Here is a 22,276-nt window from a genome sequence, read left to right as displayed (position 1 = left end):
TTGTCCAAAAATGTGTGAATGTAGAGGTTTCAAAGTGTGAATGTAGAGTATAGGAATCGTGAATGTACAGTTATGATTGTGTGTATGTAGAGTTGCCCAAAAATGTGTGAATGTGAATGTTTCAAATTGTGAATATAGAGTATAGAAATCGTGAATGTAGAGTTATGCATGTGTGAATCTGTAATAGAGTTAAGAAGTTCTAGCAACTTGTAGCCCTGTAATGTGTGAATGTGAAGTTTTCAAGTTGTGAATATGGAGTATAGGACCTGTGAATATAGAGTTTTGAATGTGTGAATGCATAACAGTGGTAATATAGTTACTAAACATATAATCTTGTAATGTGTGAATGTGGAGTTTACAAAGTGTGAATGTAGAGTATCATATAATCATGTAATGTGTGAATGTAGAGTTTACAAAGTGTGAATGTAGAGTATAGTGTATGTGAATGTAGACCCAGGTCCACCTTGCAAGATGGACCTGGGTCCGCGGCATAACAATTGGCATGCACTCAACCCAACCAATATGCCAAACCCAACCGACCGGTCTGAACTTAGAAAAGCAACACTATTAGATATTTGATCCGTTATATAGTGGCAAAACAATATACACTTCGAAATCACAATATATGACTAAACATTGCCATTGCATAATGGTCGAACCAATGATTTATGGGTCACATACATACATATATATATATATATGCACCTCAAAACTCAAGCCTCCTTGATAGAGATTGTTAACCAATTTCTTCGCATTACATTTCTCGCGTTATAAACGTGAATCATCGAGAGACGACGCCGTGGGTACGTGCAATGTTGACGTATAACTAGAATGCAGTACTGTATGTGCATCAATTTAATTGCAAGCGGCCACGGGAAATGTAATATAATGGGTGTGAAAACAAAATGCCGCAATACGTACAATAACATGTGAAAGTAAAGATTGCTGTTCTATTCATGGTGTGAATTGTCTAGACCGTGCTGGAGCCAGAAATATACGCGAATGGAGACAAATAATTTTTTTTTTAGTACTACTGACTCTATTACACTATTACAGTATAGTATTTGTTTATAACTACTTTCTCAACCTACTGAAGCACAAAGAGACAAACAATTAAAACACTTTGAAACAAGGTAAAAAAGAGTTCATAAATACTTTTATATACATACATACACACATAGAGAACTTGTGAGAGTATACACACTCTTGTAGTGTGGTTTGTATTGATTGGTTCGAAGGGTAATTAACCAAAAAAAAAGAAGATAAATCCTAGTGATCAATCAAGGAAAAAAAAACATATGTACTTAAAGTCCATTTCTCTATTCTACGGTAATGCTTGATAAATGACTAATAAGTCAAAATTTAGCTGGTTTAACTATGTTAATTAATTAGGTGTTTTCAAAAAAAAAAAAAACTATGTTAATTAGGTTGACTAGTCAATAAGCTGTTTTAAGTATTTGATAAAATAGGTTATTACTTTGGTTTGTTGGCGCGCTGAAAATGATATGTCAATTGAATTGCAATGCATGCACAATGATCTGCCGGTGCATGCATGCAATTAAATGATCTCCCAGTACATGCTAAGTGGACCATGATGACTTCTAATTGGATATGGGTTGTGGGTTTAATAATAATAATTATTATTATTATTTTTATTATTATTATTGTTATTATTTATTATATTTCAAATTAAAATGATGTAATAATAGTTAAATAAATAAAAATAATAGACTTATATTATTATACGACATTTTACATGTTATCTGCTAATTATAAACAACTAATTTACCAAATATATTTCTATAGTTTGCTAATATTATCAACTAACCAAACACAATTTTATAACCAACTAATTAATACTATCAACTAGTCAAACCAATTAATACAACATGCATGCTATCAACTATCAGTTAAGCCAATCAACTATCAGCTAATTTCTAGACACACCTATGGCCATATATGTTCTCAACCATTGATAAAGGGTGTGTTGGTATTTTCAACAATTGCATATATAAGACAATTTTTAAGACTAATTCTAAACCTCAAATTTTATAATTAGAAGTGCCAATAATGTAGGTTAGCTGGTCTTGTGCAGTTGTTATACCCTTGCATCATGGTCATGATTGATACTGCAATTGTGTTGAAAGGGAACTGCAGTTGCGCAGAACAAAGACCGTTTCATCCGTTTGAAACTGTAGTTATGTTGAACTGATACTTCAATTGTGTTGAAAGGGAACTGCAGTTGCGCAGAACAGATACCATTTCATCCGTATGTTTTCATTAATTTTTGATGTCGCGGTCCACAATCCATTATATACCGCGGTCCACAGTATAATTTGCGAGTCTTGTGAGGTCCTAACTTGCTTCATTATTGCATGGACCATGGTCCACACAGCTGTGTGGACCATAAATAAAAGTTACATTATTTTTGTACTGAAAGTACATTATTTTTGTACTGTAGGTACATTATTTTAGGGTACATTATTTTTGTACTGAAGGTACATATTTGATATATACTATCAAATAATGTACCTACAGTACAAAAATAATGTACCTTCAATACAAAAATAATGTACTTTTTATTTTTGATCCACACAGCTGTGTGGACCATGGTCCATGCAATAATTTGCCGCTTCATGTGGGGTTGGCTGGCCTTATGGGCTAGTCCACAAATCTTTTTCTTTTTAAAGGTCCTAATCCACCTCATGTGAACGTGTGAAACTTTTTTTTGAAAAGTCAAGCTTAAATTGATTCATAATCAAGATGCAAAGCATTACAAATGAAAGATGGAGGGTACAGACACCACTCCTTACAATCAGACAAAGAAACAGACTCCCTAGCTAGGCAGTGGGCTATCTGATTCGCAGATCGTCTAACGAAATGTAAGGAAATATGACTAAACTTCATCATTAATTCCTTAATGTCACATACAAGGAGATTAAAAGTGGCATCCCCATTGTTGTTTTTTAAAGCTTGAACAAGCTGAAGACAATCAGTTTCAACTTCCACAAAATCTTCATTTCTTCCTTTTATCCAAGTCAAGGCTTCCCGGACCGCCATGGCTTCGGCCTCCTTCGGTTTGAAGCTGCCCCTCCACGGCACAGATTTTGCTGCTATAAACTCTCCCATCTCATCTCTAAGAATGAACCCAAAACCCATCATGTTCGGATCCTTCTGGACAGAGGCATCAACATTTAACTTGGTCCATCCAGATTGGGGTTTCTTCCACCTCTCCACTCTATTATCCTGATTCCTGTGTACTGCACACGGCTCTTGTGCTTTCTTTCCAGTCTTTTAGATAGTTCCTTGCTGTTTCAACTATGATGGCTGGAGGAATATTTATATTGTTCCACACTTTTTGGTTCCTTGCAAACCAAAGCTTCCAACATATGACAATAATAATGCTTTGATTTTCCTTGTCTAAAACCGTGAATACATTATGAATCCATTCGGAGAATGATGTATGCCCTACAGAAGACAAAGAACTCCCAATACGGTTCCAACATGCCTTTGCTTTATCGCACTCCACAAATGCATGCAGGGTCGACTCATCTGCTTTATTGCATAGTAGGCATACTTTTGAGCAATTTACTTTCTTTGCTATCAACCGGTCTGCTGTCGGTAAGCATTGTGTACAGGCTTGCCAGAAGAAGTTTTTAATTTTTGCCGGTAGCCATAGATTCCACATTGAAGTCCATTTCTCCTCCGTAATATTCCTCGGCACAGTAGATAACACCCTATAACAGCTCTTCACACTAAACTTGCCGTTGTCTTCCTCCGGCCAGAACAGCTCGTCCTCTCTCTTTGTCTTAGCAATGGGAATGCTCAGTATCAAATTGGCGTCTCTTTCATTAAAAATGTTGACAATAGAATCCTCATCCCATCTCTCCCCTTGGTCATTTAGAAGAGAGCTTACTGTCGCGTTCTCCATAAAAGGGTAAGGGAAAGTAGATATTCTCCTATTGATACTGTCTGGCAGCCAATCATCATAGTAAATTCTAATTTTATTCCCATTACCAACCCTCCATCTAGCATGTCTTCGAATCACGTCTTGGGTTTCAATCAAACTAGACCAAATGAAGGAAGGGCTACCTCCTTTTGTAGCTTCAAGCAAAGATGAATTTGCAAAATACCTTGCCTTATAGAGTCTTGCTACCAGAGAATTTGGGTATTGCATGATTCACCAAGATTGCTTACACAACATTGCCACATTAAAATTCCTCAGATTACGAAACCCCATACCTCCCCACTTCTTTGGCCTGCATAAAGTATTCCAGGTTCTCCAGTTGATCCCTTTTTGCTTCTCACTACCCCCTTTCCACCAGAAAGAATTCATCAGTAATTCCATGTCTGTTACCAATCGTTTAGGTAACATAAAAACACTCATACCATAAGATGGAATGGCTTGTATCACTGTTTTGAGAAGAATCTCCCGCCCAGCTTTGGAGAGGTATTTATGGTTCCAGCCATTAATCCTTGCCGTGATCTTCTTCTTTAAGTACCCCAGGATCTCATTCTTGCTTCTTCCAAAAATAGCTGGTAATCCTAGGTAGTTTCCTTCTGTACCATCTTTATTTACCGCAAAGATGGTCTTAATCTTATTTCTCATATCACTGGTAACATTATTACTGAAGTTGATGGCCGATTTTTCAAAGTTTATAAGTTGCCCTGAAGCTGCTGCATAACTGTCCAGGGCTTCTTTCAGACTGGCACTTTCTGCTTCTCCAGCCTTGAAAAACATTAGACTATCATCTGCAAAAAGAAGGTGGGAAACTACAGGACCCCCTCGTGAGATAGTTATGCCTTGAAGTTTTCCTTTTGCCTCATAATCCCTTAAAAGAGCGCTTAGACCTTCGGTAACCAGGATGAACAGGTAAGGGGATAAAGGGTCCCCTTGTCTTAAGCCCCTTCTAGGAAGAATAGGACCTAATTCTGACCCCTCATGCAAGACCGAGTATTCAACAGTTGACACGCAGACAAGAATTAAATTCACCCACTTCTCGCTAAAACCCATTCTCCGCATTATAGTTTCTAAAAAATTCCACTCCACCCTATCATAGGCCTTACTCATGTCAAGTTTTAACGCTGCAAAACCATCTTTCCCTTTGTTTTTTCTCCTTATAAAATGTTGGACTTCAAATGCCACCATTACATTATCTGTGATAGATCTCCCAGGCACAAAAGCACATTGATTATCTGAAATAATGGCTGGCAGTAAAGATTTTAACCTGTTGGCTAAAGCTTTTGCAAGAATTTTATAGACTACATTACACAGGGCAATAGGTCTCAAATCCCCCATTGATTCAGGTTTTGATTTTTTTGGAATCAAAGTGATCAATGTGCGATTTAAGTCTGTAGGTAAACAGCCTGTAGAAATAAATTCGTTGCAGAGGCAGACAATATCACAACCTACAATATCCCAGAAGTTTTGGAAAAACCCCGCGTTTAGGCCATCGGGTCCGGGCGATTTATCGGGATGCATACTAAAGATAGCGGACTTTATTTCGTCATGGGAAAATTTCTGAATTAGGTAGTCATTTTGACCTTCAGAATAGTAGGTGCAATACAATCAGATATGTCGCTGAGAGTACCTGGGCTGCTGTGAACGTGTGAAACTTATTGCAAGGCCTTCTTCATTGACTAAAAATTTTCGGTCTTAACATGTTAATTCATTCCGGAAAATTATGCTAAGGTGAACCCAGTTCCATTTACACAAATTTAAAACTCTATGTTCATAATTTCAGGACTTTATATTCACAACTTTAGAGTTCTATTCACAATTTTAGATCTTAATATTATTCAATATTCACAATTTTTAAACTCTATATTAACAATTTTGTTATATAAATTCAAAAATTGTGTTATACTATTTAATATAGAGTTCTGAAATTGTGAACATAAAATTCTGAAATTATGAACATAGAGTTTAAAAATGTTGAACAAAGGGCATAAGTATAACAACCGATTCAATGGGTGATTTTAGATTGATTTGTGAGCTTTAACGGTTTAACCCACTTTGACACCTTTATGCATAACTCCTTGTTGGGTTGGGCATACTAGGCCTATATGTCGATACGAAATTAATAATAAAGCCCAAGCGTAGCAGCAATAAAGAAAGGATAAGAAGAAGCCCATTTAATACAGCTCAAAGTAAATTGCCGGTTGCATTAAATGGCAGTTTCATAGAATAACTGCCAACGTTAAAGTAATTGAAGGATTGAATTTTTTTTCTTTTTGAAAGGAAAAACTTAATTCATTAAATTAGATATTAGATAGTCCACAAGAAAATCAAGAGGAGTATCAAACCACTCCCCGCAACCTGATTCAAAAAAGACAGCCCTAGCAACAAAGTGAGTAGCATAGTTCGCAGATCGCCGAACAAAACCGAATTTGACATCATCTATCAAAGTTGCTAATTCTTTTACATCATCCACAATCAATTCAAACCCAATCACTATAATAAAATTAAAAATCAAGAGTCTGTCAATAAATAAAGAATTGAAAGTAGTGATTTGCCCTAATAATTATAATTATAATCACTCAACCCAATCAAATACAAATTGGATGAATGCGAATTATTAATTTTTATCATCTTGAACAAAAAAAAAAAAACAAAAAATGTATAGTAAGCCTATTTATACCTAAAATTATATACCTTGTTTTTGTGTTCGAATTGGCTTTTGTGATTATAGATAGATATAGATAGATTAGAAAAGTTTGAATTACTCCTAATGAAAATAGATTATACCTAAAAGCGTTGAAAAAACACAAGAGCATTGCGAATGCGCTTACGTTAGAAATTTTTACTCATTTAATTTTTTTCTTTCTATTTTTAATAACGGAATAAGAGTACAAATAAATTAAAGACAAAAAAATGGGATGAACAGAGTAAATAAATGGGTATAAATACATATATGGGAGACGACGCACTCTACTGAACCTAATAAGAGTGAGTGGCGAAGAAGAAGGAGAATGAGCATGGCAATGAAGACTGTGTGCGTGACCGGAGCTTCAGGATACATAGCCTCCTGGATAGTCAAGTTCTTGCTTCAACGTGGCTACATCGTCAAGGCCACTGTTCGCTATCCCGGTCTCTTCTCTTCTCTCTCTCTGCTTCTTTTTTTCTTTATATATGTCGCAATCTTTCATTTCAGTTGAGAAATTGTGGTTTAGGGTCTTTTTTTCCGTTTAAGATTTTAGTTTTGGTAGATGAACTTGTTAGTTGTAAATGATTTCCCTTTCATCCCAATTTCAATTTGATTATGTTCGTGTGCTCACAGTTTTTGAATGATTTCGTAACCGTTGTTCTCCTTTTTATTTTTATTTCTATTTTTGGTTATTAGTTGTTTATATCTTAAAATAGTTTAATGATTTTTTTCTAAAATTGATAGTATATTTCACTTCTGCTTATTTGCCATCACCTTGACTTATAACAATGGTACAGTACCTTTTCTTCTCCTAAAAAATTGAATCCCAAACCTAAGCGCCACGCCCCGGCTCCACAAAACATCCTTTGCTCAACTAAACACATCCTTTGCTCAACTAAACACAGATGATATGTAAGTCATGGTAACTTAACTAAACACAGATGATGCTAGACCTTTGCTCACTGCGTGAAGCCCCTCACTTTGAGAGGTTGCTCACACACTACCTAGGACAAGGAGTGGGGATCTTATTTAGAAGAAGCTTGAACTACATGGTTAAGTGATAATGGAGAATTGCACAACTATAATTTGTTTACTATAAGATGGTAAAAAACAATCTTAATGCAAGTAGGAGAGGTTTAGTCCAAAAATTTGCAGTGGTGTTGAGAGTCTAAACTATTGGAGTGTTTAATGCATTGCTAACTATTGGATGGTATCATGGAGAAAGTTCTTTGTATCTAAAATCCTAAACTGATTTTGAAGTTTAATTGAACTACCCCTTTGTGCTGTATTCCTTAGTAACAGGTTTTAAACAAGAGTTGCATAGCAAATTCATATTAAATTCCCGTGCAGATGACCCAAAGAAGACGGAACACTTACTTTCCCTTGAGGGAGCTAAGGAGAGACTTCACTTATTCAAGGCAGATTTATTGGAAGAAGGCTCATTTGATTCTGTGGTTGAAGGGTGTGAAGGTGTATTTCATACAGCCTCGCCTTTTTATCACGCCGTCACTGACCCACAGGTGAATTTCATGTAATTGTTAATTTTGTTTCCAAAAGTAGGTCATTAAACACAGTATAATGTTCTTCTTTTCCTGAAATAATTCCTAAGATTATGATATAAACTTAGTTCTCAGTAATATGCTATTAGTGACTAGCCATTGTAAATTTCATTTTCTTGTGCTAATTGACTATGGAAGGAATTCATGCTGAACTGATAGATTCATCAAGTGGCTAAGTTTATTATATTGGTAGCAAATGACTAAAAAAACACTAGTGATAGAATAGGAAGTCCCTTGGTCAAATTTGAAATCCAGCTTCAGTAATTATTAATCACATTAAACTGGAGTATGAAATGATCTTCCTTGTGGTGATTTATATTATTATATATAGTGTAAAGAAACTAAACAAAACTATATAGATATATGGATTGGTTATTGGTATTTTGGAAGCTCAAAGCTTAACTTTAGAGTTATACTGCCTTTGATCCCCCTAATAAAATAATTCTGGTTTTGTCAAAAATAATATGCTAAGGTATGGAAACTTCAGTTGTAATCTGGACATTTGGTGGAGCAGGCAATGATTTTAGATTTTGTAGCAAATCTGTCAATTTGTCTCCATATATATCCTGTAGTCTGTAGATACCAATTATCCACATGATTTCATTTCTTAAAGCCTTTTCATGTTCTTTCAAGAAACTCTAGCTACCTGATATTCTGAACAGGTGGTTGAGTTATAAGCGAAATGACATAATAATAATCTCTAATATGAAGTGTATTTGGCTGTATACTAAGGTAACTATTGCTGATTTATGTCTCAAAATTGCCACTGAGCCCACTTTTGTCTCAGGCCGAATTAATTGATCCAGCAGTAAAGGGAACACTCAATGTTCTTGGTTCATGTGCAAAAACACCATCTGTCCAGAAAGTGGTTGTGACGTCTTCTATTGCTGCAGTTGCCTATAATGGTAAACCTCGGACCCCTGAGGTGGTAGTTGATGAGACTTGGTGGTCAGGTGCTGACTTTTGCAGAGAAATGAAGGTATATCTATTACTCCGTATCTTCTAAGCACCTTTATAAGGAAGATAAATAAGCAAGTTGATTGTTTTGTTGTCTGTTATTTTGCCTATTGAACCTTCCAGACAATGCAATTTTTTTAGTTTTTGGCAACCGAAGGAAAGAAGTTAAAGAAAAGCTGAGAATGTTGCTCATTTGTTCTTACCATTCTTGTCCCTCTTTCATTGTTTTATTCTTTACCAGATGTGGTATGTTCTTTCAAAGACATTGGCTGAGGATGCTGCTTGGAAATTTGTGAAGGAGAAAGGTATTAATATGGTTACAATAAACCCAGCAATGGTTATTGGTCCTCTTTTGCAGCCAACATTGAATACAAGCTCTGGTGCAATCTTGAACCTGATAAATGGTATGTCCTAACCTTGTGTACAGTCTGGTTATCTTTATTCATGCAGTTTTTCATTTGAGGCTTGAAACATCATTATTGAAAAATCCAGTATAAAGATCCTTTTCAATTTTGATTGGTCTACATTGTGTGAATATTAACACAAGTTTGGGTACAGGTTTTTGTGTGTGTGTGTGTGTGTGTGTGTGACTACAATCTAACCTATCCATAGTATCTGTTCAATATGATTATGCCAGCATCCTTAACCTGTGACCTTCTATTTGGAATGGTAACAGTGATGCCATCAGACCACAAGGTACTTGGCAGTGCGGGTACAATTAACTCACGTTTCTGAATCGTTGTCTTATTTTAAGAATGTGCATTATAATGTTGCATTGTTCAGAAACAATATGATCTGAAGTTGTTTGATTTGCTTGTTTTCTTGTTCCCTTGCATAATTTTATTCTTTAGTGTATTGAATTCACTTGAAATGAAATTTCCTTAATGCAGGTGCAGAAACATATTCCAATGCTTCCTTTGGCTGGATCAATGTCAAAGATGTTGCCAATGCACATATTCTAGCACTAGAGAATCCTTCAGCTAATGGAAGATATTGTATGGTTGAGAGAGTTGCACACAACTCTGAGGTAGTCAAGAAATTACATGAACTTTATCCCACTCTGAGACTTCCGGAAAAGTAAGTTCCCCTATGAGCATTATCACTTAAATTAGCAGGGTATTTAAATTTTGAAAAATGCGAGTTCTGCATGATAATTCCATTTATGTGAATAACGTATTCTGCACATGCATATGAAAGGAAATATTGCAAGTACAAACATTCTTCAATGGAGCTGGCCTGGGGATGAGTGATCCAGAGAAATTATTAGTGTTTGCTTGTGCATAGTTTTGATTGTCCCGTTTTATTTCCTGATTACGCCATTATATTCCATGCTCGTTCTTGCAAGTAAACTTTTAGTTAGCAATTTGATTTGCCAAAGAAATGCAACAGATAGCGAGAGTAGTTTCAGCTTTGTGTTGAATATCGGAATTATATTCCATTTGCTTTTAATCCCTGCAGATGTGCCGACGACAAGCCATTTGTGCCTACTTACCAAGTGTCGAAAGAAAAAGCAAAAAGTCTGGGAGTTGTTTTCACTCCCCTCGAAGAAAGCCTCAAGGAAACAGTTGAAAGCTTGAAGGAGAAGGGATTTTTTGTGCCCTCTGCAGCTCTGTGATGATAAATGTAATCGATTGTGCTTAGTGTAATGGCATTATCAATTCCTTTTTGTGACCTTCGTTAAAACCTCCATCAAAAGCTTGCTAGTTTTCAACTTTGAGAATAAAGATGTTTAAGCCTGGGATTTGTATTGCCTCCCAAGAATAAACTTGTTTAAAGATAGGAGATTGTTGTTTCTCTGTCATTAAATGTGGTTCAAATCGTGTTTATTTTAGTGCTTTTAGATTTTTGTTTTTATTTTTTTATATTAGTGCTTTGGATGTCATTATATTATGATGAATTATCTTAATTTTTTGTTTTTATATTTTCAAAATTTTTATTTCAATTATAGAGTCTTACATAACTAAATAACCATATTGGTTATTATTTCAATTCTAGTTTATTACCATATTGGTAATTATTCGAATTCTAATCTACTATCAAACAAGAAAAATATTTTCAAACACACATCATTCATAAATACTTGAATCTACTATGGATTAAAAAGATCTATTAAAAATAGCACATCAAGAGTTAAGTATTTTTTTTTTTTTTTGAAAACAAGAGTTAAATATTATTAAGAGATATATTTTGAAAAGGAATGAAACATTACCTGAGTTCTTAGGTGCATAGTACAACTATCATGATAAATTTGTTGGGTAAAATGTTAGAGAAAATCTATGTAATTATCTTATGTTGCGGTGTTATCTCTTTGTAATGAAAGGTATCTTTTGGATGCATGCTAGACTCCTAGCTACCTAATAAATAATAATCTTATAGAGATATGATATTACTATAACTCAAGTTTTCATTTCTCATGATTTTGGTGGGAGTTTATGGAATCTAAAATATAGTCTTACAAAATTGGAAACTCGAGTTATCAAAATTTGTTTTGTGTTTTTTGTTTTGTTTTTTTTTTTTTTTGTGAATGCTTATATAATTAATCTTGATGGATCAACCGATTAAAGCTTAATAAATATTACGTGACTTGCACGTAATTAAAGAGTAAGAATAATGATTATATATTGCAATTTTAATGGGGAAATAGCATTTTTTGTTGTAGAAAATTTTAAAGACATGAGTTTGAAGTAGAACTCTTATGGAGTATTTGACTTATTCTACCAGTGATAAAGTTAGAGAGATGTGCACACAAAGAAACTTTATAACTCTGGTCTCCCAACATACCCAACCTTGCTACAGTACATCACCTCATCAAGAGGATGATGATCACTCTTTTGATTTACTCGCTACTTGAATGTGCATTATCTCGCAATTGCTACTTGAATGGGTCGCTACTTGAATGTGCACTATCTCGTGTGCGCTCAGTTTTCTAGCATCAGCATATATATATATATATGCTTCTCCTCATCAAAGAGGAGAAGCAATTCTCATGATTATTCTGGCATATATGTCTTAATAAACTGAATAATGCTATTATAGTTCGCTCATAATCTACTGTCAATGGCTGTGGGTTTCAATTGGAGAATACATCTACCCAGTGCGCATTTATACCGTCAATGGCTGTGGGTTTGGGTTTCAATTCAAGAATATATCTACCAGTGCAGTTTGCATTCTCTAGTTCATAATGTTAAGGAGTGGGGATTTACCTGTGCACTCTATCTAGTGACAGCGGTTTCCTCATCATCCAAACAAAATTACATCTACAATTATGTGGATGAGATTCTTAGTTATTCTTACTTCGCATTCATTAGAACAGACTTAGTATATTACATTCATTTATTTTCTTTTGTTATTGTTCTATAGAGATTAGATCAAATTATAATTAGATAGAGGGGGTGAGATGCTGTAAATACTTTGATATATTTATTCAAATTAATATTAGTATATTTATTTTGCATCTTCCTAGCAACACTTGCCCCAGTTAGCTTGGTAGGTTGTCTCCTGGTGGGATTTAATAGCGTATAGTAGCTGTTTATTGGCCTTCCTTTTTAGTAAGAGATGTTTATTGGCTTTTCCCTTTTTATGAGAGTTGTTCATTGGCATTATTTAAGCTCGTCAACGAGCCAGTCAATTATGAGCAATATGGACTGAATGAGCAACATGAACTGGATTTGAGCCTGTTAATCGTGGAAAACTTAGGCAACCTAATATGAGCCTCTCAGATGTGGACAACGCCCTTGTGAACGGTCTATGGGCAACATGAACAACATAGTAATGGGCAATCTGGTTTGAGCCTACTGTGAGCAACTTGCTCAACTTGATTTGAGCTATTCAATTGTGGACAATAGGGCAAAAGTAACATGCACAATCTGGTTTGAACTTGCCAACTAAAGACAACATGTTCAATCTGGTTTGAGTCTGTCAATCATGAGTAATTTGGTTTGAGCCTTTGAATTATGGGCAAAATGGGCAACCTAGCCTAGTTTGACTATAAACAACTTAGAAAAGAGCTGTGGACAACTTGGATTGGTTTGAGCCTGTAAGTGATCTACTTATTATACCAATCAACTGTGATAAGTCTGTGAGGTTAGTCCAGGGTTTCAAAAGGTTGATCGAGCCGCCTGTCAACTATGCTTTGGTAAGGCGGTTGTCTATTTATTTTACAAGATATATTTAGTAGACAAAGATGCTTTGAAACAGAAGGAAGTTAAACCTCAATTTTTTAAATAAATATTTTTTTTTTTAAAGAGATCAATGCTGTTTAAATTCAAATTTTAAATGGGATTGATAAGTTATCTAATAAATAATAATTATAGTCAGTCTGTTGAGGAAAAGATAAAAACAAAATCTTGAAAATATATTATCGTAATTATCTTTTTAGAGCGAAACTATATATATATATATATATATATCATTGATTTTGCATTACAAGTAATTTTAATTCTAATTCGCTCCAGTAAAATTTTAATTTTAATTCACTCCAGGGTTTTCTCCGTCTGACCATCTCAACCTCTAACAATGGTTCAATCTTTCCCTCCGGGTGTTAGATTTGTTCCTTCTGATTATGAAGTCATTCATTATTATCTCGAGCTGAAGATTATGAACGGTATATTACCTTACAACCACATTCAAGAAGTTAACCTCTACAAATATAGTCCGGAGGAGCTTTCAGGTTTTATTAAACTCTACTTAGTTTCTTGTGGGTGGGTTTTTGTATATTATTCATTTTGTTCAATCTTACTAATTAACACTGACCTAAAAATGCAGGTATGTACCCAAGACCACAGGGAGAAAATGAATTGTATGTGTTCACTCCTAGAGATAGAAAGTATAGGAATGGCACAAGGCCAAAGAGGGCTGCTGGGAATGGGTACTGGAAGGCCACAGGTGCTGACAAGCCTATCACACATGGAGCTCATTGTGTTATAGGCTACAAAAAGACATTAGTTTACTATGAAGGAAAGCCTCCAAATGGTGAAAAGACAAACTGGATTATGCATGAGTACACAGTGAAAGATGCTAAAACTCCAAAACCCAGGAGAGATAATGCTGATCCCATGAGGGTAATTACAGATAATTAATACTAAACCCTCTTCTAATCTAGTTTTGTTAATCCATGTGTCACTGTTCTTTGATTATTGGACTAATAATTGCTTGTTTGTTTTAGTTGGATGATTGGGTTCTATGTAGAATTTACAATAAAACAGACAAGGGAGCAGGGTGTACACAAAAAGAAGATGAGAATAATGTTGAAGCAAATACATCTCCCCCTCCCCCTCCCCCTCATGATGAAGAAAGTGTGGAGGTCCAAGAGGTGAAATTCGATGAAGAAAGTGTGGAGGTCCAAGAGGTGAAATTCTCATTCCCGCCCAAAGAAATGACTTTCCATAATGCCTTCGAGTTTGGGAATGACCCTATCTATGATGATGCTCAATTCATCAACTCTGATTCTGATTCTTTTATTCCGGAGATTATCTACAACCAGCCTTTGGATTTTCATATTGACCATATTCTTTCTTCCCAAAATGTTGAATCCCCGACCCTAAAAGCCCCTGTGACTCGCGACAAAACATCAGGAAGGATATAAATCATGATAGCTCCTCTGAACACAAAAGCTAGGCCTTTGAGAAATTGCTTTCATATTGGCCATTTTTTAGTTAGATTGATTCGGATTTTGTTTTTAGAGGAATGGACATTCTTTAATTTCTCAGTGTTTCATTTATTTAACTTTTATTCTTCATTGACTACTTTTAAATTAGAAAAATAAATACATTTTCTGTTTTCATTTCTCTAAAAAAGGGGGTTTAGGTGTATTTCAATTAGTTTATTTATTTATTTGTTTTACAAGATATATTTAGTAAACTAAGACTCTTAAAAACAAAAGAGTAATATACATACCCCATTTAATTTTTACTCAATATTATGTGACATGTTTTGATTTCCTAATAAAAAGTGGTGGACTATGAATTTTGTTCATTAGTTTTTTTTCATCAAATCAAAAATTTGGTGGAGTATAATTTGGGGTAGATATAGCATTTTTCACAACTCGAAGACATCCCAGATTTTTAAATAAATACTTTTTTAAAGAGATCAAAAATTCAAATTTTAGGTGGTTATCTAATAAATAATAATTTTAATTAGTTTGTTGGATAAAAAGATAAAAACAAAATTTTGATAATATCTTAGGTAATAATTATCTTTTTAGAGTAAAATTATATGTATAATTGGTCTGATCTTGATTCTTTCAAAGCTTTTTGTCTTCAATTTTTATATCTGAAATTGAAGATTATATATATGACCTATATATTATCTCACAACCAAATTAAAAAAGTCAACCTCCATAGATACAATGCTGCGGACGAGCTAATAGATTTATTGTTTTTTGTTTTTTGTGCATATATGTAGTATGAGTTTTATGTCTGTATACCATCTGATTATCCATTTATGGTCAATCTCACTGACCCCAAATCTGTGAGAAAAAAGAATTGTATTTTTTACTTATAGAGATAGAAAATATAGAAATGGTACTAGCCAAATAAGGCTGCTGGTAGTAGATATTGGAAGGCCACAAGTGCTGATAGACCTATCACACATGAATTTCATTGGCATTATAGGGTACAAAAAGACTTTAGTTTACTACTCCAATCCCTATGAAGGAAGAACATCCTACCTACTACTACATTGCAGCTATCTTGAAGAGGGTTGATGTGAAAAAATATATGCTGCCTTTTTATAGGAAGAAGGTGGAAACAATTTCACACTTATTGTTCCGAAGGGTGAAGTTTCGAAACGCACTTGGCATGCAGGGCAGCTAATATTCCACTCCCAGCACCCGCAGCAAACTCATGTTTTCCCGGCCAGTTATGGTTGGAACAGTTATTGCATGCGCGTTGAACAAAGCAAACAGATTTGAGTGAGTGGCTTTTTATGCTCAGTGAGCAAATGTCTAAACTCTATGTTCAGTTGAGTTATCATGATTTATATCCTCTCAGATGTTTTGTCTGGCTGGAGGGGCTTTGGGGTTGGGACCTTCTTGAACTGTGGTACGGTTGTCTCGTAATAAAATTTTAAAATTTTAGTGAAATGATCTCAATTTTTATTTTTTTTTTTGTGTATGTTATGTAACAATTATACATTTATATTAATTGGCAAATTACACCATAGATTAGGGTCCTTACTCACATGGTGGAACCAGGTACAAATAAAAATAAATACTCCAAGTACATAAAAATGGCACCAACAGTCGTGACCTAAGCTAGTAACTTTAATTTTATAAACCAAATTTATGTATCTAGAGTAATGATTTTATGTATTTGTAACTTTTTTTTTTAAGGAATTTTTTGACCTTCCGTCAAACACCAAAAAATTAAAATATTTTCTAGAAAACTAGTCATTTTCTAGAAATCATTTTCAAAAAAAAAAATATTTGTCTAAGTTTCCAAACGACCTGAAGAAAACCAAATTTTACTTACAGAACTTTCTAGATTTTAAAGGCATGATTTTTTCTAGATACTGCAGCGTCACTATTAATACGTACATTACCTATGGCATTATTCTATTTCTTAACACTCTTTATACTCCATATCCTGTAAATTCTCATGTGCCTTTTGTGCCAATGGTCATAATTCTATTTCTTAACACTCTTTATACTCCATATCCTGTAAATTCTCATGTGCCTTTTGTGCCAAAAACAATAATGAGTTCGATCATGGATATAATTATACATGGATTAAATAGTTGTTGCCTCCACTGAGACTCAAACCCACTCCCATCATCCATGTGGGAGTGTAAACCAGGACATCGGGTGTCACTAGACCACAAGGTCTTTAATTAATTAACTCTATTATAGATTAAAAAATCTAGTAAGAATAGCACATGCATCAAGAGTTAAATATTATTAAGAGATATATTCTAAAAAGGAATGCAATATTACTTGAGTTCTTATATGTATAGTACAATTATCATGATGAATTTGTTGGGTAAAAGATTAGAGAAATCTATGTCTCTTTGTAATGAAAGGTATAAGATATATATATGGATGCATGTTAGACTCCTAGCTTCATTAAAACCACTAGCTAATAATCTCATAGAGACATGGTATCACTATGTGAAACAATTTTTTTTAATTTATTCACTTCTTAATGGATTTGGGGTGAGTTTATAGAGTCTAGAATATAGTTAGGAAAAATTGAAAACTTAGTTGTCAAAATCTCGCAACCACTATTCGAATGTGTGTTCAGTCTCCGTACTATATATATGCATCTTAATTGTGTAAGATGCAAAGTATCGGAGAATATGAGATATGTTTGTTTGGCTGGGTTGCATCTTTCTCACGTACCCACACAAAACCTGCTAATATAATATGTTGGAGAAAATGAGATATGTTTGTTTGGCTGGTTACATTGCAGCTAGTCTGAAGAGGGTTGATGTGAAAAAATATATGCTGCCTTTTTATAGGGAGAAAGAGGAAACAATTTCACACTTATTGTTCCCAAGGGTGAAGTTTCGAAACGCACTTGGCATGCAGGGCAGCTAATATTCCACCCCCAACACCACAGCAAAGTCATGTGTTGAGCAAAGCAAACAGATTGGAGTGAAGGTGCTTCTTGTGCCTAGTGAGTAAAAGGGGTTTTTTTATGCCTAAGTTAGTAATAACTTTAATTTTATAAATCAAATTTATGTATCTAGAGTAATAATTTTATGTACTTGTAGACTTATTTTATAAAAACAATTAAAAAGATAATTTTCTGGCCTTCAGCCAAACACCAAAAAATTAAAATATTTTCTAGAAAATTAGTCATTTTTTAGAAATCATTTTCAAAAAAACATTTTTCAAGTTTCCAAAAAATGAACTCTGATCTAAAGTATCTAGAAAATTAATTAAGATGTTTGATTTGTTTAACATTTTTTAGGAATTTTTTTTTTATCACTGATATATCATTGATATATACAAATACTTAAAAAAAAACATAACAAATAATTGATAGTTTATATTTTTTTTTTGAAGATAAACGTAGCTATTCCATTAATTCATAACATAAAACGTTTACATCAACGATGGTAAACCATTCCTTACAGTCAGACATAGAAACAACTTTTCTAACTATGCTATAGAAAACTTGAATCGCAGACTGTTTTATAACTAGGAAGCTATGTTCCTTCAAGGAGCTTAAAGCTTCATCAAAGATCTGGGTCTTCATCATCATTCTTTTTTGCTCGCCCAAGATAAGATCAACACTTGCCGAAACCAAACTAAACGATTTATGCTAATGATAATGAAAAGCTCGTGAAGGTACGTAACGAGAGGAAAAAGCTCGTGAAATTAACGAGAGGAAAACACAATAATAGAGAAAATAAAAAGTGGTAAAGCCAAAGTAGGGTTGGGAGTTCAAGACTACCAACACAAACCCCAATACCTACCTACTATTATTTTATTCAAAGGGAAAGAAAACGGAAGAAGAAGATCTGTGGCGGTGGTCGGAGGCGGACGGAGCTGCGACGGTGGTCGGGGCGGAAGAAGAGCGAGAGTAAACGTAGAAGGTGACCAAAACCGCCGGCTCAAAGCTCCATTAGAGCTCCGGCCGGAGGCCGGCGGTGGAAGCGGAAGTTGAGCAGCAGAGAAAAGCTTTTTGTTTTAGAGAGGAAAGGGAGGCAGCCCAATTAATTTTTGTGTATAATTTAATATTGATAGTTTATATATACACACACACGTACCTAGATTCAAGGAATAAGATTACGAAACTAGACGTGAAAGCTACAGTAAATTAAATTTAAAAAAAAAAAAAAAAAAAAAAAAAAAGAGAGGGAGAGAGAGAGAGAAGAAGAGATATGCATTGTTATTGTGTATTATATTTGAGATAGAAAACTAGTCAAGACTTAAGTATACTGACTACATACCAGCTGGATGCAAATTTTTAAACAGGGTTGCTATATTTGTTAAAAAGACAATTACGTAATTGAATAAATTTAGTAAATTCATAGTTACTCGGAAATTTTTTTGCATATTTAGATTGAATTTACTTTACTTGATTATCATGAAATTAAATTCATACTGATCTGAACTTTCCTAAACCAAATACTGCAGAGAATAATTTTCCAATTTTACCTTCAGCTTCGTTCCCTTCCATTTACAAAATTTTCCAAACTTTGAAGGGCATGATATAGGATTATGTTGGATCTCTTTGTTGGAAAATCAATCAAAGAAAAGCCTTCGTCTTTGTACATTGTCTCACATTGCTTTCAAAACTTATCTTTTTCAATTTTATAAAGGCTCACACTTTTAAAGATGAAGGCTAGCTTAAAGATTTATGGAGAGGAAATAAAGGAGTACTCTGTGTATCAAAAATTGCTTTTATTTACCCGTCGAAAACGTCCCATAATTTGTAAACTGCAACGTCACTATTAATATCTACATTACCTATGACATTATTCTATTTCTTAACACTCTTTATACTCCATATCCTGTAAATTCTCATGTGCCTTTCGTGCCAATGGTCGTAATTGCCTTGAAAATACATATTAGAGTTTACTAATGGGGAAAAACAATAATAAGTTCGATCATGGATATATATAATTATACATGGATTAAATGAGCATATTCATTAGGGGTCGAGTTATGTTATTGAAGGGTGAATTATGTTATTATGGACCTTCTCGGTGGTTTACCTTCTTTTCGCCATTTGAATAATTAATTATTTATAATTTAATTGACTCCTATTATAGATTTAAAAATCTATTAAGAATAGCACATCAAGAGTTAAATATTATTATTAAGAGATATATTTTGAAAAGGAATGCAATATTATTTGAGTTCTTATATGTATAGTACAATTATCATGATGAATTTGTTGGGTAAAAGATTAGAGAAATCTATGTCTCTTTGTAATGAAAGGTATAAGATATATATGGATGCATGATAGACTCCTAGCTTCATTAAAACCACTACCTAATAATCTCATAGAGACATGGTATCATCACTATGTGAAACAATTTTTTTTTATTCATTTCTTAATGGATTTGGGGTGAGTTTATTGAGTCTAGAATATAGTTCGGAAAAATTGAAAATTTTTGTTTTTTTTGTTTGTTTTTAATCAAACTTATAAGAATGCTTATATAATAAATCCCCGATGGATCAACCAATTGCACGTAAAGAGTAGGAATAATTATTATATTGCAATTTTATTTATTACTTTTGCAGAAAGTTTTAAAGATATGAGTTTGAAGTAGAACTCTTATGGAGTATTTGACTTATTCTACTGAGTGATAAAGTTAGAGAAATGTGCATAAAAAAAATTCTGAATAACTCAGGTCTCCACTAAAGTCCATCACCTCATAGAGGATGATGACCTGATTACGGACTCGCAACCACTATTTGAACTTGTGTTCAGTCTCCGTACTATATATACCTCTTGTCATCAAATTTTACGAACAATCTCGCAATCGCTAATGTGTGTTCAGTCTCCCCAGCATATATGCCTCTTGTCTTCATCACCATATATGCTTCTTATCATCAAAGAGCTAGATGCAATTCTCATTATTATTCTGGCATGTCTTATGTATCATGGTGAAATGTATGTTGCCTTCCCATCCTTACATTTAATTTGGAAATGAACTGAACAATGCTACACAGCCATTTAATTTGGAAATGAACTGAACAATGCTACACAGCTCGCTCATAATGTACTGTGAATGCATGTGGGTTTCAATTGAAGAATACATCTACCCAGTGCGGTTTGCATTCATACTGTCAATGGCGGTGGGTTTCAATTCAAGAATATATCTATCCGGTGTTGTTTGCATTGTCAATGGTTGTGGGTTTTCCTCATATCCCAAAAAAATTACATCTACAGCTAGGTGGATGACATTATATTCTTTGTTTCCAAACTTCATCCTTATGGCCAACTGAGCACTGGTCGGTGGATGACATTAGTCCGTGGATGACATTAGTCAGATGGACGATGACTTAGATACAGATAAATACATATGATACATATGTAGGTATATTTATTTAGTACGGGAAGCTAAGTTTACAAGTTGTATGCATCTTAATTGTGTAAGATGCAAAGGATCGGAGAAGATGAGATATGTTTGTTTGGCTGGGTTGCATCTTTCTCAGGTACCCGCACAAAACCTGCTAATATAAAATGTTGGAGAAGATGAGATATATATATATATATATATATATGTTTGTTGGCTGGGTTATTACATTCATTTATTTTCTTTTGTTAGTTTTCTATTATATTAAAAACTTGAGAATAGATCAAATTAATTCTGCTAATATAATATGTTGGAGAAGATGAGATATATAAATGTATGTTTGGCTGGGTTACATTCATTTATTTTCTTTTGTTAGTTTTCTATTATATTAAAAACTTGAGAATAGATCAAATTAATTAGATAGAGGGGGTGAGATAAATACTTTGATATATTTATTCAAATTAATATTAGGATACACAATGTTATTATATTTTTAGCTTTTGAATTTTGTATCTTTGTAGCAACCCCTGCACTGCAGATCTTCATTGGTTTTCCTAGGGGAGTTGTCCATTCACTTTTCCTTTTGTGAGAGATGTCCATTGACTTTTTTTTTTGTGAGAGATATTCATTCGCTTTTCTTTTCCCTGAGAGTTGTTTATTGACAATGTACTTGACACTTGACTTTTCCTTTCTGTGAGAGTTGTTCATTGGCAATGTACCTGATTTTTACTTTCTGTGAGAACTATTCACTGACAATGTACCTGGCCTGTCCAACATAACTTGGGCATGCATGGGCTGGGTAATTGTGGGAAGCGTGCTCAACCTGGTTGTGAGCCTGTGAACCAGCCTGGTTTTCTGGTTTGTGAGTCTGGGTAGCTGTGAGAGAGCATTGGGCAGCCTGATTTGAGCATGTGTGGGAAACCTATGTAGGCAATGGGAATGGGTAACATGGGCAGCCTAACCTAAGCAACCCGGTCAGAGAGCAATTGGAATTAGCAATATTGGCAACTTGGTTTGAGCCTATCAATTGAGTCCTAGTTTGAGCATGGCATGTCAAATGTGTGGGCAACCTAGTTTGAGCCTATCAAATGTGTAGACAACTGAGCAACTTGGATTGAGCAGGGTCGGGCAACCTGGGTA

The 22,276-nt window shown here is 34.3% G+C and overlaps 3 protein-coding genes across 3 annotated transcripts; 2 read left to right on the top strand and 1 right to left on the bottom strand.

The window, feature by feature from the left end:
• Positions 1–3,241: 3,241 nt before the first annotated feature.
• LOC116016226 lies at positions 3,242–4,177 on the bottom strand. The gene has a single exon (XM_031256385.1). The coding sequence runs from the start codon at positions 4,175–4,177 to the stop codon at positions 3,242–3,244; it is 936 nt and encodes a 311-aa protein (XP_031112245.1).
• A 2,738-nt stretch (positions 4,178–6,915) lies between these two features.
• LOC116017811 (cinnamoyl-CoA reductase 1) lies at positions 6,916–11,003 on the top strand. Its single transcript, XM_031258452.1, has 6 exons — positions 6,916–7,090; positions 7,998–8,167; positions 8,994–9,185; positions 9,405–9,567; positions 10,054–10,240; positions 10,622–11,003. The coding sequence occupies exons 1-6, from the start codon at positions 6,973–6,975 to the stop codon at positions 10,776–10,778; spliced, it is 987 nt and encodes a 328-aa protein (XP_031114312.1). The 5' UTR covers positions 6,916–6,972; the 3' UTR covers positions 10,779–11,003.
• Positions 11,004–13,678: 2,675 nt separating this feature from the next.
• LOC116016225 (NAC transcription factor 32-like) lies at positions 13,679–14,747 on the top strand. Its single transcript, XM_031256384.1, has 3 exons — positions 13,679–13,832; positions 13,928–14,223; positions 14,328–14,747. Exons 1-3 carry the CDS (start codon positions 13,679–13,681, stop codon positions 14,745–14,747), a joined length of 870 nt encoding a protein of 289 aa, XP_031112244.1.
• Positions 14,748–22,276: the final 7,529 nt, after the last annotated feature.

This window comes from Ipomoea triloba, chromosome 4 (assembly GCF_003576645.1).
Source record: "Ipomoea triloba cultivar NCNSP0323 chromosome 4, ASM357664v1".
NCBI classification, from domain to species: domain Eukaryota; kingdom Viridiplantae; phylum Streptophyta; class Magnoliopsida; order Solanales; family Convolvulaceae; genus Ipomoea; species Ipomoea triloba.
This window is presented reverse-complemented; position numbering and strand designations above follow the sequence as displayed.